This window comes from Arabidopsis lyrata (genome assembly GCF_000004255.2).
Source record: "Arabidopsis lyrata subsp. lyrata unplaced genomic scaffold ARALYscaffold_8, whole genome shotgun sequence".
NCBI lineage: Eukaryota > Viridiplantae > Streptophyta > Magnoliopsida > Brassicales > Brassicaceae > Arabidopsis > Arabidopsis lyrata.
Window position 1 is genome coordinate 15,576,948 of NW_003302548.1, and position 18,386 is coordinate 15,595,333.

General features: G+C 31.6%; 2 protein-coding genes across 3 annotated transcripts; one reads left to right on the forward strand and one right to left on the reverse strand.

Annotated features, from left to right (window-relative positions):
- Nucleotides 1–6: 6 nt before the first annotated feature.
- LOC9300305 (transcription factor SPEECHLESS) lies at nt 7–3,291 on the reverse strand. The gene is made up of 3 exons (XM_002865913.2): nt 2,013–3,291; nt 1,133–1,762; nt 7–285 (listed from the first exon to the last, which is right to left on the reverse strand). The coding sequence occupies exons 1-3, from the start codon at nt 2,415–2,417 to the stop codon at nt 220–222; spliced, it is 1,101 nt and encodes a 366-aa protein (XP_002865959.1). The 5' UTR covers nt 2,418–3,291; the 3' UTR covers nt 7–219.
- A 6,010-nt stretch (nt 3,292–9,301) lies between these two features.
- Nucleotides 9,302–11,816, forward strand: LOC9302034 (protein IWS1 homolog A). Of its 2 annotated transcripts, XM_021016105.1 has the most exons (4): nt 9,303–9,668; nt 9,758–10,265; nt 10,408–11,296; nt 11,370–11,816. In XM_021016105.1, exons 2-4 carry the CDS (start codon nt 9,782–9,784, stop codon nt 11,563–11,565), a joined length of 1,569 nt encoding a protein of 522 aa, XP_020871764.1. In that variant the 5' UTR covers nt 9,303–9,668; nt 9,758–9,781; the 3' UTR covers nt 11,566–11,816. The 2 variants fall into 2 exon arrangements, with proteins under 2 accessions (XP_020871765.1, XP_020871764.1); XM_021016106.1 differs by lacking the exon at nt 9,758–10,265 and having other exon boundaries at nt 9,302–9,668.
- Nucleotides 11,817–18,386: the final 6,570 nt, after the last annotated feature.

Below are 18,386 nucleotides of genomic sequence, written 5' to 3' on the forward strand. Positions count from 1 at the left end.
TGTTATATATGAAGCTGATAATCTATGAAAACTCACTTATACCTATATTAGTTATAATTAATCAATATTTGTTTAAAATTTTAAATAACAGTTTTATTTGTAAAACACCATATCTTTGTAGAAAAGTTTGAAGATAACTAAAGGGATACTAAGGAGAGATAGTGAGTACGTACTGGTCTCTCGTTAGGGTTTATACGAAGATGTATTAAATCCTTCTTTTTAGCAGAATGTTTGCTGAATTTGTTGAGCCAGTTCTTCTGCACTTAGTTGGCACTCAATTCCAATCTATCAAAAGAAAAAGAGAGAGAGATGTATATATTGTGTTCTTTAACAAAAAAAAAAAAAATATATATATATATATATATATATATATTATTTTCAATTAATATCATTCTGAGTAGCTCTATATTCCTCGAGGCGCTAAAATCCTAAAGAAAGACGAGTTTATATAAATATTATATATGTGACATAATTCTCACACAGAAAAAAAAAATCACAAATTTAATTATTTTTAAAAGAAAGACCTCAGTTGGACCTACATCCATTGTATAAATTCTTCATTGGAAAAATGTAGAAACTTAAAAAAGAAATGTAAGTACTTATCGAAAATAGAAACTATGTCTTGACACTAAACTACAACAGCTTGATCTATTTGAATAATTTTCACATATATAGAATAATTTATTTAAAATTCTAAGATTTTGGGTGCTCTTCAATGTTCACGTAGACTTTATATAATTTAAATAAACACGTGTTCTTTCACACCATTTTTATTTTAAGAAAGTCAAACGTATAGTAAGAGTTTTAGTAAAAGTATATATAAAAACAAAGAACAGTTCAGTTTTGTATGCTTGTGACGAATCTGACATACACATAACCTACGTTTTGTGTGCATATATATAATGTAGATAAGAATTCTATATCATACATTGAATTTCTTATATATCGAAAGTGTGAATAAATTTTGAATATATGTGATCAATCTCAATATTATTACTTATTACACTACCCTACCATTTCTTCCCCCACCATATATCCTATGTAAGAAAAATAAATGTATGAATTACACTTATGAAGAAAGACAAAAAAAACAAGTCAGTGAAAATTAATTAGGATGATTATTCGTACGTACCTTGATGGTGAAAGAATTAAGCATGGTTTCGTCGACGGTGTTAATATTAACCTGAAGAATCTCAAGAGCCAAATTTTCAAGAGCAGCAATTATCTTCATAACTTGTCCCGGGATCTTATGCGACACCGTTTTGAGCAGCACGTTAGCTCCTGAGAACTTCACTTCCACATCAGCCAAAGCCGATTTTGAGTTAGCAACAAGCTCATTGATCACACTACTTTCATGGTTACTACTAACTGAAGGAGATGAAGAAGTTGAAGCAGGAGAGTATGGAGGTGGGTCTCCTAAGCTGCTGCAACTTGCCAATGAGCTGTAAGAGCGAAGCGGAGGCTGTGGGATGAGTGGTAGTTGCGGTGGAATGGCCCGGTATGGGCTTGTGGGCTGAGGTGTTCGAGGACTTATAGGAGGGAGAAGGAGGTGGTGGTGGATCTGGTGGTGGTTGATACGCGGGCTAAGAGGTGGTTTTCTCGGGCTTAGAACAGGCGGTGAAGGCCGAGGGCTCGGGACAAGTCTCGGGCTTAGGACTTCGGCATAGGTTTTACGTTGTTTCTTGGCTTCTAAAGACTGAAGAACTTGTTGTAACTCGCTTATGTACTCCACAACTCCTCCTATGATCGATGCTTGGTCCCCCTTTTTTTAATAGGTTGGTTTATGAGGAAAGAAAGAAAATATAAGTCAATATGAACATTCTATATCACATTGTGACATGAAAGAAAGAAAAGAAAAAGAGATGATTAGTGGGACCAAATGTCATTATAATTGTTATTATTCCTAAAACATAGATATGAGAGTTTTGGTGTTTCTAAGAAATGATAGGATTGTTAGGTATACCAAAAAGATTAGTTGAACGAATAGTAATCTATGGATGTATTGAATATACCCGTTTGACGTAGAAACAAGGCATAAGAGAACGTAAAACAGTTAAGTGCTCGTTCATTTGCTTTCTCCGGTTACGTTCCACGGTTACATGAGACATTTTGTGTTGCCCATCTTGCTTATTCTCTTCTTCACCTTCTCCTTCTCCATCTCCGTCTTCTTCTTCTTCGTCCTCTTCTTTCCTGGTTTCTAGTCTTTGCTTCTTCCTCTTAGGAGATGAGTTTTCATAATCTTGATCCTTAACTAACTCCTTGGAACTTGTGGTTCCATCTTTGGGTGTAGATGCAGCAGTCGGAGATATCTCTCCGGCGCCTTCAAGACTTTCTAAGATGGCAAATAAATCATCTCCGGCTAGTGAAGTGTCGACGAATTCACACTCTTCAAGAAAATCAGGTATTATCTCCTGCATCGTGACTAGAAATATATCCTTCTCTCTCTCTTCCTCGTTCGTTGTTTTGTCTTATGGTTGGACTTAAAAAAAACACTAAAGAAAAAAAAAGAAAGATTTAGAGAAAGAAAGAGACGCCAAAAGACATATCAAGTTGATAAAGAGAAATAAAGAGAGTGAATGCCAAAAGGAGTAAATATGAGGGACTCGCATTCATCGAGAACTAAACTATCGCTATCAAATTTCAACTTTTATTATTTTATTTTGATATGGTTATTTATTATGCGGTTTGTGCCGTTGGATGAAATTTGGGGAGGATCTAGGTTTTTCGTGTCTCATTTATGTTTTAGATATAAATATGCATCTACATATATATATATATATGGTACGTCTTACTGTATACTTATATTAGAGAGATAAAGGTTGCATATTGCAAAGGGAAAGATACATAAATTCCTTAGGAAAAGATTTTTATGGATTCTTTTGGGGGTAAAATTTTGAATAATCACAAACTCGGTATAATTGTTTTTTGTACACGCAAACATGTAATACACATAAACACGGACATGTACGTTCTTTGTATTTAATTTACGTTTATGTTCGGGTTGCGAATGGTCCGACCAATCCCGGTTTCCAAGTAAATATATATATGCAAGAAAAGAACAAACAAAAACTATTTGAAATTAGTGAATTCACATTTATTTTAGCGCCTCACTCGTGAGACAATCAATTGAATGATATGTTGTACATTCACATTATAGATCATTCATTATTCAAAAAAAACAACATATACAAATTTAGACACCTTTTATGATTGGTAAACCAATTTCAAACATGTTATCGTCAGTCGATGTCCAAATATTGATTTTCACTTAGAGCATAGTGAATTGATTTCAAACAAGCAAATTTGTTCTTTGCTATTTTGGTAGTTTAATATAAGATCATGTGCATTGGTGAGTTTCTCACAAAAGTCTTTTATCTAAAAAAAAAATCATAAATAATATTATTTTATTAATTATAAGAGTCTCTCAAAAAAGTTTAAGAAAGTCTAAATATCTAACTAATATAATTTTTTTTTTTTGGCAAACAAGGTATTATATATATACACACCTCTTTTGTAAGTTCATCTTTAAATTGATACAAGGAGCTAACAAATTTGTTTTCAAAAAAACAAAAGACAAGAGATAGATCTAAGGCAATAAATAGTTGATGTCATACTAGTCATGCCTCATTTTGTCTCATCAAAATCAAATTGCATCTTGAGGACCCTTCATTTGAACTTTCCCTTTCAAAATGTTTTTGAATTTTTTACATATATATAATACCTTGTTTGCCAAAAAAAAAAAAATTGATAATCCACTAAAATGTTTTACAAAATAAACGAAAATTTAAGAAGATGGAGCCAAGACAAACCAGGTAGTCGTTAGGTTTGAAGTTAATGTGTTGGCTGTCAGATATTATTTACCTGACCATGTCTTTTTAGTAACGGGTCTCTTCTCCTTTATGTTTTGTTTCTAGCCCAAATTAAAGAAACATCATCAATTAAGAAAACAAACTATATACGTTTCCTTTTAATGCAATGCTTATAAATATGCTATATGAAACAATGTCTTATAATTATGAAATACTTTTAGTTACATGTTCTCATGTGACACATTCCAAACTGATCTTAAAATTCTAGTTTTCATGAATTCCACTGTGGTTAAATGTAAACCAAACTCGAATTCGGTTTTCGGTTTTAACCAACCAGGAAGAACTTAATACACTATACAAATTAAGAAACAATATATATGTCAGTGATTTTGATTTAGCGGACATAGTAATGTAACTAAAGTTTAATTATTCATGCATGCAGGATATTAATTTGATATGACTCGGATCCAAGGTATTAGTATTCAATTTCATATATATACGGATAGATACCCTTTTATGGAGACTATGACATGTTTTTAGTTTTCGTACAGTTTTGTCTTGCTCTATTTATTTCGCAAATCACAATCTACATTTCTATAACACTGTTGCTCGTCACATTACTATAACAACAAAAAAGAGATTGACATAAATTTATTTTATTTATATGACATAACTAAACGTTGATTATATTCTTCCTGCAGTCTCGATTAAGAAGTCGTGTCATGAGTTGGCGTCGATAATTACTAATCAAAGAAAAACTCGACAGACTAAAAGAATGAATATATGAATACTCTGAAATTTATTGCCTTTTTATAATAATAATTGACTTTTGAAGCAATTAATCAGAAAAAAGTTGAGAATTAGAAAGTTGCAAGTTGCGCAGAAATCAAAATCTGCAAGTTGAGCAGAAAGATCAGTACTTCGGAAACAAATATAATAAAGATGGTGGGCGGCTTTCAATGACCGGACACGCCTTCTCCGTGCCCGAGATTCCAATTCTTCATTCATCCACATGCATGCATGCTTATACTCCATCAGACATGCATGATGCATCCATGTTTTCACATACATATATATATATATAAACATGGATGCATGTATGTATGTATGTGAAGATGGATGCATGTATGATGGAGTATAAGGATATTTATTTACACACTATCTCCTTATTGCAGCGATGATCATGATCTTCTTTTGTTAGCTAAAGTGATGATCATGATCTTGTTTCGGATTTTAGGTTTTGGTTTTGTAAATCGTTTATAGTAAACGGGATATATTTTCAAATTTATTTTGATAAATTATCTAGTTATAGATAGTTGGATATATTAGTTGTGGATTTTGGATGGTCATTTTGGTGAAGTTAGGAACCATTTACATGTACATCTATCCGAGTATGAGACCACGACAGGTTTTTGACATATGAATCACTTTTCAAACGTAGCACCAACTCAAGCTCGGTTCGTAAGGTTGAAATCCTGTGTATAGATCTCAATCTGGTTCCAAAATTACTCGCACTTGATTTTTGGATCACATAACTTATAGTACTTTCGTCTGTTTTGATTCATAAGATGTTTTATCTAAACACACATAGATTAAGGGACATAACATAAATTACACTTTTTCTATTTTGATTTATAAGATCTTTTAGCTAAAAATACAGTAATTTTTTCTGTTTTGATTTATAAGATGTTTTACCTAAAAACATATAGATCAAGAAATATCATAAATTATACTTTCTTTGTAACAATTAGGATGTTTTAGCTAAAAAGATGGAGATTAAGAAATGACATAAATTATATGTATATTCTTTACTACATTAAAATTATATAATATCTAACTAAAAATAATTTAACTAATAATAAAATACATTCTACAATAGAAATGATCACCACAACACATCAAATTTAACTAATTAAGTTTTGCATAAAATTTAAAAACATCAAAGAAAATGAACATAGATATATATATATATATATATATATTAAAAATGTTTTTCTTGGTCAACTATTAAAATATTTTATAAAATGGAAAAATTTAAGCTCTCTTTTCTCTTTTTATTTTTATTTTTATTTTTTCTGTGTACGTACGTAATCTAACATCAAACACAGTAAGTGGTCGTAGTATAATGGAATTTTCATATGGTCGAGCATAGATATTTATGTTAGTGTGTTCACTTAGTCATTTGATAATTAATCGAAGAGATACAAAATAGGAGACTAGTTTGACGTTTTGGTAAAACGCTATACACTTCCGCTTTGCGTAAACAATTTTTTTTGTCTTTTGATGACAAGGAGGATTTAGTTGACTCTAAATATAATCAAAACTACAATTTAATGAAAAAAATTACTGCCGTAAATAATTCATTTTCCAGTGTAGCACTAGACTATCGGAATAACGTCTAGTAGCACTCAAATAACACATTATATTTGAATAATTAATCAGTTTTGGGTTGAAAACTACAAAAACATCATCGGTTAATTTTATAAATCTTTACAAACTCTCTAATTCCTTAATGGAATATACGTCCACATCAAAAATATAAATCATAACACATATATGAGCAATTGAGCATTCGTTAACATCTTTTAAGTCTACCATCTACATATGAACGCATAAGAAGATTACGTAGATCACCATTTACAATTTTGCATGTGTGTAGCTGTTTGTATGGGGACGATTCACGTAGTTGTGAATTTTGACAGTAGGAGTCGCATTGGGGACCAAAACACAGTATGCCCTAAATGGCTAAATGCTACATCTACATCCTACGTCGATTTTAGAGAAGGAAAAAAGCAAAACCCTAAGTTTATAGCTTTGAACTAAAATCAGCTCTAAAACCCTAGGCTCCGATCGAGCATTGAATGATTCTTTGAGATACATCAAGGGCTCGCGTTGATAAGATCCTCAAGAGATAAATAAAAAATAATAATGAAGAAACCCTAAATATAAGCAAAAGATAGTAGTTCATTATCACAAAAAAAAAGAAGAAAGAAAGTAAATGATAGCAGTATATACACACAAACATGCAGCTGAATTACCAACTTGTGTGTGTGTGAAGAAATATCGAGAAAAGAACACAAACTTTGAAAATTGTAAGTTGGATTTCAACGCCAACCATTACCTCTTTTTCCTTTCTTTTTTCCATTTAAAATTCAAAAAAATTCTTTATAGTATTAATATTACACATTTGTCTCCTTCTATGTGCTTTTATTACATTTGCATGACAAAAATTTAATTTCCTTAATTTCTGCCTGCACCCTACCTACGTATTACATCCCTACACGTCTCTCATCTCTGTAATTGGGCAGTCACTAGCTAGGACACGACTATATGGTGTTGCATATAACTTATGTGTGCATTTTTCTCTGTTAACATATCAACTAAAATGTGAACATATACAAAAATTGGCAAAGGTTTTGTACTAGTAGCAGAATCTAAGGATTTTGAATGATAACATTTTTATTTCTATTTGTTTATTTGGGTAAAAAATAAAATCGATTATAGTAGAAACAAAATTGTAGAAGTAGCTGAAGAGGTGAATGAGTTGGGTCCTACTCAAACTTTAATCGCTACGAAGATCTGAAATATCATTTACTCTCACCACGAAATACATGAGCCACGCTTTATTGCTCTCTCTCTCTCATCGCACTGTGCCTTATTGCATGATTACAAGTTTATGAGTTTCATCATCTATGCAAGACAAATATCGTAGGTAATAATTGTGTCTCTGTAATACGAATGAGTTTCCTCAAAAACAACTTAGCTCATAGTAATTGTTTTCTTTTCCGATTTACAGTAATTGATGATGATACTAACAGAACAATCTTTTTACAATAAATTGATGATACTCAAAAAATAGTGAGTTTCACAAAAGTAGTAGGAAGGTTTAGAGAGCTTTTACTCGGGAACTAACATATATAGAGGAAAGTTATAAGGAACAAAAAAAAACAAAAAACTATATACGTGCAGAACATTAAACATTTTGTAGTTTTTAGTTAACCATTTATATATACGAGTCTTGCTTGCCAAAAAAAAGCCACATTTATTAGTTTTGTAAATAATCCTAACATATTGAACATTTGGAACAAACGGACCTAGAACTAAGAATCATATTAGTACATGATACAAATGCCATGCATGTTTTAGATCAAGCAAGAGATTCTCCTCGGAGTCAAACAGTTGATTTTCAAGTAGTGTTGTCTTTATATTAATTGGACCAGTGTTTAAATTTGTAAGACACATTAATGACTTAGAGACAGTCCATTTATAAAACATTTCAAAAATGCTAGGTCCTATTTTATGTGACCACAAATACTACTCTTTCATTCATGAATGGATGATTGTTAAATCAGTATTGATCATTACTCCTAAATAGGGTTATTTCTTTGATAATTTTGCTGAAATAAATAATAATGACGGCTAGATTTGGAGAAGAAATGGCCTCCCGCAAATAAGTGGGGACCCATAATACATTTGATTGCAAATTAGATTCGAAGAGCCCACATGGTGAATGCAATGTCCCCATCTTCTACTAAAACCATTATGAGTGGTTATGGTTATGCACCTTTTTGTGATGTGGTGCATGCATCTTCAAACTGTTTTTTACTCTTCTATTTGAAAATTTTCAGCAAAAACTTAAACTTGAATGCTTCGAGTTGATGTTTTTTTTGTAAATCTCGTGCAAGTATATTAACTAGCCAAATATATATTCGCTATTTGTGAATATTTTATCTTTTTAACCGAGTTGTTATTTAGTTTCAGATTCCAGATTATTTATAATTGAAGTCTTATAATTTTTTTTTTTTGTCAACATGCATTATGGTATATTGAATCCACTTAGTAACGCAGCGATCGACGAAATTAGCACAAAACACTAAATTACATGTTCTATCGAAACGATGTATCATATTGTAGTGACTAGTGAGTATATATGACATGACCATTTTATTCTAAAACTCTTGGATTCAAACTTCGGCCTTGTTTTTTTAAATAACATACATTTTACTCTCTTTTTTTCCACTACAAAAAAATCCATTTCGAGTAGATAGAGATACATACATATATTTCATTAAATATAATTAGTTTGAGCCAAAATTGTAATGTTACCATGAAAAAATGGATCCGTTGCTGAATTTTAAATGTCAAGGAATCGAGAAAATTAACGAGAGTTGACTTGTCCAAGTAACCAAAACAAGTAAATTTTTGTTACGGTTTTCCTCTCCAATGGTGCAACAAAAGAGGTAACGAAATCCTGTCAGATTATAAAAACTTGTGCTGAAATCAGCCAGAGGGTAAAAAAAGAGCAATCAATTTTTAACTTCGAATAATTAAGTGAATCAAAAAGAACAATCTTACAATAATTCAATAACTATAAAGCTTCAAGAATGTCTTCCTCGACTTCAAAATGTGGACCTCTTGTCCTTGTTTCCATTTAAACCCTCTGTACTACTCGGAAGATTTCCTTAAGTTAAAAACATAAAGCATCCAATGGCTCTACAATGGGCCGTTAAAAATTAGCCTTATGGCCCATAAGTGAGCCCACCTCTATAGACATTGCCAAAAATGCGTGACGTTTAATCTTATACAAACGGCGTGTAGTGCGGACCACAATCGTCAACGTGGCAAATCTTAACACGCGTGCACACGTGACACCGCATCGTGTTTATTAGGGTTTGTGAACAGTTGTCCGTTACTTGTTCCACAGAGGAAATTAGAATTGTTCCTTTTTTCTTTTTTTTTTCTCCGATTAGTCTAATTCTCGTCTCGCGTTTATTAGGGTTTGGATAAAGAATGTTAGATCAATTCGTGATTTCTCTGTTTTCTTCTGAATTTGGAAGCAGCAAGTTTTGAAAATTTGAGGTACGGTTTAAGTTTTTGTTCTGTGTAATTGATTTGTTTGTTTTTTGTATTCTAGGAGACTTGTTGATATTCTAGGGTTTTAATTATAGTTTTAAGAAGAGGAATCTTTGGCTATGGAGGTGAATTCGATGGGACAAAATTGTCGGTGTCTTGAGTTAGAAGAAAGGGTTTTAAAAGGTGAAGAAAAGTACATTGAGTTAGAAACAGAGTTGCAGAAACGAAACAAAGAGTTTGAGTCACTTGAATTGAGGGTTAAAGAATTGGAATCGGAGAAGTTAGTAGTTGAAGAAGAGTTGAAGAATCTTAAAGAATCTGAGGAAGGTTCATTGATTGATCAGATTATGGTGAACGCAGCGTTGGAGTTTGAGAAACAGGTGGCTGAGAAAGAACTTGAGGATTGGAGAATAAAGTTTGAGAAACTTGTGGAGACGGTTCGAAAGTTAGATGAAATTGGTGGGTTTAGATATGGAGAATTGGAATTGGATGAGAATGTGAAGTTAGGGTTGGAGTTAGCTAGGATCAAGAAAACTGAATCTTGTAAAGTGTATAATGATGATGCTCTGACTAGGGAAGGTTTAGGTTATCATCAAAGTTCAGGTGAGAAGAATATATGTTTCAGCCTTTTGGTTGACATTAGTGAATAGAATCATAGATCGGTTTATTAGAATAAATCCGCTTGTGTTTCGCTTTTTGGTGTAATGTATTTGATTTTGTTAGTGTTTTTTGTTTCTTCATGTAGGCTCACCTTGTATGACCACACCGGTTAAAGACTATATCTTGGAGAGAGACAGAGACAGAGACAACATGTCTTCTCGGAGACGAGTGAATAAGATGTTGTCGTTTAAAGATGATGGTCACGAATTGACTGGTTTAGTTGATTTATGTGATGGTGAAACAGAGGAGAGAAGTGAGAAGGAATCTGCTGATGTTATGGATACTTTAGAGGAAAGAAGTGTTGGTGAGAATTATGAAGATGAAGATGTGGAACCTTGTGATGTTAACACAAGTACTCCTCTTTCGAGGCGTAAGAGGAAGCGGGTTATTGCCAGCGATGAAGATGATGATGATGAAGACAATATACCGATTTCAATACTCAAGAATTTGAAACCAACTAACCAAGAGATGTCAGATTTGGTTGATACATCAAATAAAGGAGAGAGTGAGTCCAGGAGATTGAGTGGAAAGCGTCGAGTGTCGTCAAGACTGAATAAACAGAGAGTTTTGGAAGAGATATCTGCTACAACAGAGAGACTTGTGGGAATCCTGACAAGTGATAATGCGGCCGATGATGAGACAGAAGAAGAGTCAGAAAGCGAGAGTTTGGATGGGTTTATTGTTGATGATGATAGTCATGAGAGTGTCAGCAAAAATTCTGATGAAACCGGGGAAGAGGAATCTGATGGAGAACCTGGTTATGCTGAAGTCATGTCAAGATTAAGGAGGGACAAGAAACCCGAGAACCGGAAATGGGAATATGAGGCAGATATGCTGGCAGATTTCGGTAAAGATCCCGAGCTTTGTATGAGAGCGGTTTGTGTTCTGTTCAGGTTTCAAACAGAAGATGAAAAGGTGGGAAGATCAAGTCATGTCAGTAATGGTCGCGGTTTCAGCAAGGTTGACGCTGAAAGGTAGTAACTAGCAAACCCTTTTTGATCTGTTATTAAAATGGTTTCTTGATTTGCGTTCTTGAATGATGATTAGGGGCACTAGCATAGCCCTATTTCTGACGGATGGAGATCCCGCTGGTGATTTGAAGAAATCGGTTGAGCATTTGAAAAGTTTCAAGTTTGAAGACGTTAAGAAATGCGAAATATTAGCATGCAAATACTCGAAACAACTCTTCGAGATCTATAACAACAGAGAAGATCCATTCTTTGCTATTCCCCCATCTCCATGACTTGGAGGGTAAACGTCATGAGGAACATGTTCGTTATAGTATAAGTCAATAGCTAGTTTATGGTAATGGTTTTTTTTTTGTTTTTTTTTTGGTAAACTTTAGTCTGGTTTGAGATGAAAACCAGAGATTAATCTAATGAAATTAGAGACTGAATTTACTTTTTGGGTGTAGATGGAAGGATGATTTGGATTATGATGATGACTTAAACACAGTTTTGAATAATATTAGTGAAATGATGATCCCCAAGCTTAGCTTCTGGTTTCTTGAATGTCTTTTATACTGACTCGGCTCAACTTTTGGTTGGACCATGTGCTAAGAAAAAAAAAATTCTTTTTGTTAGTACATATTTCTAGTTTCTTTGTTCGTTTACGTTTTAGATATATTCTAGTGTCGGGAGACGGAAGAGACTTTGGGTAAAAGGTATGTTCTATTGGAAGGGCATGTCTAAATTAAGGATATTCAGAATTTTATCAGTAGTTGTAGTTGTAGTGCCTTGAACTTATCTCAGGTGTATGTACAGTGATAGACAGAATTTATGAAGCCAATGACTAATTCCTTAGCAGAATTTTAGTACAATATCACGTTCCATACTGCAACGCAAATGTCTCCATATGAAGTCGTGTATGGGCAGTCACCACCTCTCCATCTACCTTATCGACTAGGAGAATCTAAAGTGGTTTTCGTTGCAAAATGTTTACAAGATCGAGAGAGTATGATTCTCCTTCTTAAGTTTCATCTTATGAAGGCACAACATAGAATGCAACAAACTGCAAATAGACACCGTTCTCACAGACAATTTGACATTGGCGACTTTGTGTACGTGAAGCTGTAACCATACATGCAACAATAAGTTGTTATGCGATCAAGTGAAGCTAGCTTCGAAATATTATGGTCCATCAAAGGTTTTGGACAAATGTGAACATGTGGCTTATAAGTTGGAGTTACGTCAAGAATCTCAGATCTATCCAGTGTTTCATGTATCTCAGTTGAAAGAACGGGTCAGAATTTGAATATCTATAGTCAATTTCATACATTTATATTTTTGAAATCTATAATTTTATATACTACAATAAAATTTTAAATATTTTATTTATGAATATTTAAAAATAGTTTTATCTGATTTTTTTAAAAATATCATCAATACTTAAGAGATCAAAAATTTAAAAATTATAAATACTCTAATTTGTTTTTTTTTTAAATAAATACATTTAAAAATATTTACAATAGGCGGCGTGTTAAATATAATGTATTATATCATGAAATGAGTTACGATCCTTATAACTATTTGAATATTTCTATTTTATTTCATACAATTCTTTTTTGAAATTCATAATTTTATATAGTACAATAAAAAATAAAAAGAATTCTAATTTAGAAAATTTTAAAATAGTTTAAATTTTATATTTTAAAGAATATTATAAATATTTAATAAATTAAAATAAAATAAAATTATAAATATTTTAATTTGATTTTTTAAAACAGATATATATAACTGAAGACATGTTAATATTATATGATGAGATGTGTTAAATAAGGTTTGACATTTCTAAATATTTGAAAATTTGATTCTGCAAGCAATTTGGAAAATAATGAATGATAGATTGTGTACGCAATTTTTTCAATGGAATTCTAAAATGAAAATATAGACTTCACGCACGAGTTGAATTTGACATTATTATTTACTAAAATATGTTCATAACATATTTGATTATGCGAATATTTGCTAAATTCTGTAATTAGCTCAAACAAAATTCTATTTCAACAACCGAAGAATTACAAATTAAAAAAAAAAAGAACTTCTTAAATTAATTCAAATAATAGTTAACTTCCTATATGACACATTTATGATATTTCAATTTTTGATCTAACTGAATTATGTGCAATTTCATTTTGTGATTGTTAAAAATATATTAACTCATTGTTCAAACAATATTAATTTTTTGAAAATGATATTACTTTCGATTTTCATATCTTAAGAAAACGTATCCATAATGTAGTATTATAGGAAAAAAGAAAATATCTTTATTCTAATAGTATATCTATGTACTTACAAAAAAAAAATATTTTCACTTAATACTATAATATATCAACACTTTATTTTAAAATATATAATATAGAAAATTTTGTACTATATAAAATTCAACCCATACTACTATACGAGTCAGTGGCGGAGCTAGCCATTACGTTTATATGGGTCAATTTTATTCTAATGACTAAAATCTATTTCGAAACAAATTTTTGTGGGGTCAATAAGCACATTTTAAACTATTTTTGTGAGTTTTGCTTCAAATATACAAGTAAATAAACAATTTTTATAAATTCATAGGGGTCAATTGACCCCCTTGTTATGCTTATACCTCCGCCTTTGGTATGGGTCATGATCTAGTAATGGGTTATTTTAAGTTGAACAAAAAAAATTTAGCAAAACAAAATGCGTTTTTTTTTTATGTACATAATTACTTATTTGTATATATAGAGACTAAGGGAACTTCCATTGGAGGATAAAATAGGGGTTGGGAAGTGACCTTTATTTATTTTTATGTTAAGGCTGATAGGAATCATAACCAAGGAGAATGAAGAGTAGAAGAAGCCGGAAGAGAATGAAGAGAAGAAGCCGGGAGAGAATTAAGAGAAAAAGCCGGAAGAAAATGAAGAGAAAAAACCGGAAGAAGGAGTAGATCTATGTTTATTAACATTATGAGATTCTTAAGATTTACAAGGAATAATCATTATATTCTTCATTAAAAAAATCTCTAGAAAAATAGAGATAGTGCAAGACGCGGACGGAAATGAAAATGGGATGTTATTATTACCGTCCTCAAAAGATTCACGGCATGAAGTGAAGAGGAGAAGAAGAAGATGGAAGAGAAGAAGAATAGGAACGAAGAGTATGATACAAGAAGGGTTGAGAAGAATCGACCCAAGGATGGTGGGAAATCATTTCCTACAATCATCTTTAGGGACAAATTAGGGGCTAGAAAATGGCCCTTCATTTTTGCGATGTTGAGGCTGATTGGAATCAAAATCAAGGGGGATGAAGTGGAGAAGAAGCGGGAAGAGAAGAAAGTGGAGAAGAAGCGGGAAGAGAGGAAAGTGGAGAAGAAAGAAGAGGAGAAGAAGAAGATGGAAGAGAATGAAGTGGAGAAGGAAGAGGAGAAGAATGAAGAGGAGAAGAAGAGGAATGAAGATGAAGAGTATGATACTTGGTTTAAGGAGGAAGAGAAGAAGATGGAAGAGGAGAAGAAGAACAAAGATGATGTTGTGTTAGCAGCAATGGCCTTGGGATGGTTGAAGCTTCTCGGCTAATAAAAGGTTGCTCTTTTGCGTTAAGTTTAAGTTTAAAGCCTAGTTAAGAGAATAAATGTATTTTGCTTTGAAGGAAGAGTATCTAGTGACTATAAACCAGAATTGAAGATCTAATAAATGATTGGTTTCATCATGGTTTCATGTGAGCTGCTAAAATTAATGTTTGATTGTTACATTTTTAATGTCATTTTAAAGTTTAATTATGAAAATATATAGATGCACATATTTACTCCCTAAACTATTTTTTTTGTCATCCGAAGTTAATTAGAGCTCAAAAGAACCATTCGTGAGGAATATTGTTTACACATGTGATATGAAACGGTTCTGTACGAACTTTTCATGCTAGATTATCCGCTTTAGTATTAGCCCTACGAGACATTAAAATTAAAAAAAAAAAATGAAAACTTCCTAAACTATCTCGTCCACGTTAAACAAATTGTCTTCCCCCATATTAGGCCATTACTGTTTTAGATTGTGTTCACTACGGAGAAAAAAAAACAATAATTAAATCAGTCGGTTAAATGTTAATGGCACCCACTCCCTAATATAACGGTAACAAAATAAAAACAAAAAACAAACATAAATCCTATATATAAACATAAAAGTTAATCATATGATATAGTTTACATAATACATAAAATTAATATAGTTGATTTTCCTATAGAATTTTTTTTTCAAAAATTAATCATTCTTTTCTCCATAAAAAGTCTATACAAAATAGACAATAATGCAAGAAACCAACGGAAATGAAAATGGAATGGTGTTATTACTTCAAATGATTCACGGCATTACAAAATAGATTCTAAAGGATTGATTGGTTCTCCCGCTAGCACCCGCCTAACGGTTGTTAGCGGTCGGTTGCGGTTGCTAGCGGTTGGTACCAATCATAGAAACCGCTCCACACCGCTTCGAACCGCTCGAAATCGCTGGATTTCAAAAGCTCCTTCCCGCAAGCGTTTGCGGTTGCGGGCGGTTGCGGTTGGTGTAAAAAAGGAAATAAACTAAAAAAGGAAAATAAATAAATTAAAATATATATCATCATGTCTGATTTATATTCACGTTAATTCTAAAAATATAATTATTATTTAACTTTAATTTTCTAATATAAATAATTATTTTTGTTTTCAATATAAAAATTTATATGAATAATTATTTATGGTTTTTAATCATTAATCATTTTTAAAAAATTTATACTTTTCATAACTATAGTTTCTGGTGTTTTATAATTTTTTATAATCATATATTAAATTTATTTTGGTAAATTTTGGTTTAACCGCTATCGTACCCGCTGATCAACCAGTAGTAAATCTCCCGCAAACGCACCCGTTTTCAACCGCTAAACCAGTCGGTCAAAACGCTAAAAAACGCTTGAAACCGCAACCGCCCGCTTCCGCAAACTCCCACAACCGCAACCGCAACCACTGCGTTTAAACCAGTCAAGCCCTAAGATCTTTTATGCCGTACTTGGACGCTTACTAATAGGATTTAACCAAAAATAAATTCTTGAATCTAATTTATTATGCTTAGTTTAAAAAACTACTTAATAAACACATTCCTTAAGGAGAAAATGTCATTTAAATCGTCAGTTTGCCATTTTCGTTGGTTTAAAGCATGAATTCTGTATCTGGTGATTTAAATCCTTAATTTTATGTGGACCTGGTGACTTAAATCTTCAATTTTATGTTGACTTTCAATTTAATCACGAATTCTCGTAGACTAAGCCAATTAGGGCACATTGTTAACTGGCTAAACAGAGCAATCTGGCAAAGAAGAAGATGAAAACCATGTTGGTGTAGAAGAAAAATTATGTGATGGCTTCGAAATACCAATTCTACGATGATATCGTCTTATTAATCCGTTTAGCCAGTTAGCAATGTGTATAATTCATGATTAAAATAAAAAATAACATAAAATTAAGGATTTAAACCACCAGGTCTAAGGTTCATGATTTAAACTAACAAAAATGATAAACTGATGATTTAAATAACATTTTTCTCGTTCCTTAAACAATCACGTAAGCTCAGTTTTTCTCTATATAGGTGTACAAGATATTTTCTGTAGTATGTAATATCAGACTTTTGATTTAACCACAGTAAGAAGGTTGACGCTCTATCCAAAACTTCAGAGTATCCAGTATTGTTGAACCAAAATCCAAAAGTTTCCTTTTTGGGTATTTCTTTCTTGGAAGTATATCACATTACTCTCGCTTAACATAGATAAATTGGTTTATGTCTCTAAAGATCACACATAAAAACAAAAAATATATATCGGTAGAGAAAAAAACCTTAGCTGTTTTTCTTTCCAATACAAAAATATATATTACGTTAATGGAAAAATATCAAAGCACCCTAATTAAAAATCAATCTAAGACCGATACTTTTTCCACGTTTCTTGTTCCCATGTTATAATAGGTCTAGCCCCGGCTCAATATATTTGAGAGCCTTAGAGCAAAAAAAATTTTTTTGGCCTATTATTATATACAAAGAGAAAATTTACTTAATTTTTAAAAATTTTGCGGAGTTTTTATAGTAAAAATTGTTATTTTAAAAATTTTGGGCCTTTTTATACATTTTCTTATAAATAATTAGGCCTCTTAAAATATAATTCTCATATTAATAATATTTTAAAAAAATATTTGGACCTTTTTTATATGTAAATTTTTTTATAAAAAAAAAGCCCCGGGCCGTCGCACTTCCGCCCTACCCATCTGAGCCGGGGCTGAATAGGTCTAGTTCTAAAATATCAATTAGGTATGGACGTTCAATTCGGTTCCATTTTACAGTTTTTTGGATAAGAAGTGTAAGATCAACTGAACAAAAGTCGGTTTGGTTCGTATTTGGATACAATATTTTTTTTTTTGTTAAATATTTGGATACAATTCAGCTTGAATTAGTTTAGATAATAGTGACGAATCGTTTTGGAATGAAAGTATCTTCAGATAGTTTTCGGTTTTGGTTATAAATTATTATCCGAAAATACATGAACTAACCAAACTATCCAAAACTAACCAAAACGAACCAAATACTTTTTTTCCGAATAACCGTAAATTATAACAAACTAAACAAATTTTTGGGTATATAATTATAATTTAAATATTTTGGGAAATCATTCAGTTTTTGATTCGATTCCAGTTTTGTTAGGAGTTATTTGGGTTATAAGTACAATTTGGGACTGAATTTGCTTCTTCTTCTTTTTTTTTCTAAATGGAAGGATGATCTTGACTTACGATTATATAATAGGGGTTTGATGAATTGAATATTTAATATGTTAATAAATTTAAACGTAATTTTGTATTCTTATATCACTGGTTGTAAAAAGTTATCAAAATTTTGGTTTATCGCAAACTCTATAAATTGTAGAAATTAAAAACCTTATGAATCTTTTTTTTATCAAAAATATAAAAAGACAAAATTATTTTGTTTTGTTAAAAAAGACAAAATTATAAACGTATAAGATATTGAACTTTTATGTTCAAATCAATAAACTTATGTAGAATCGAAATTAACAACAACAAC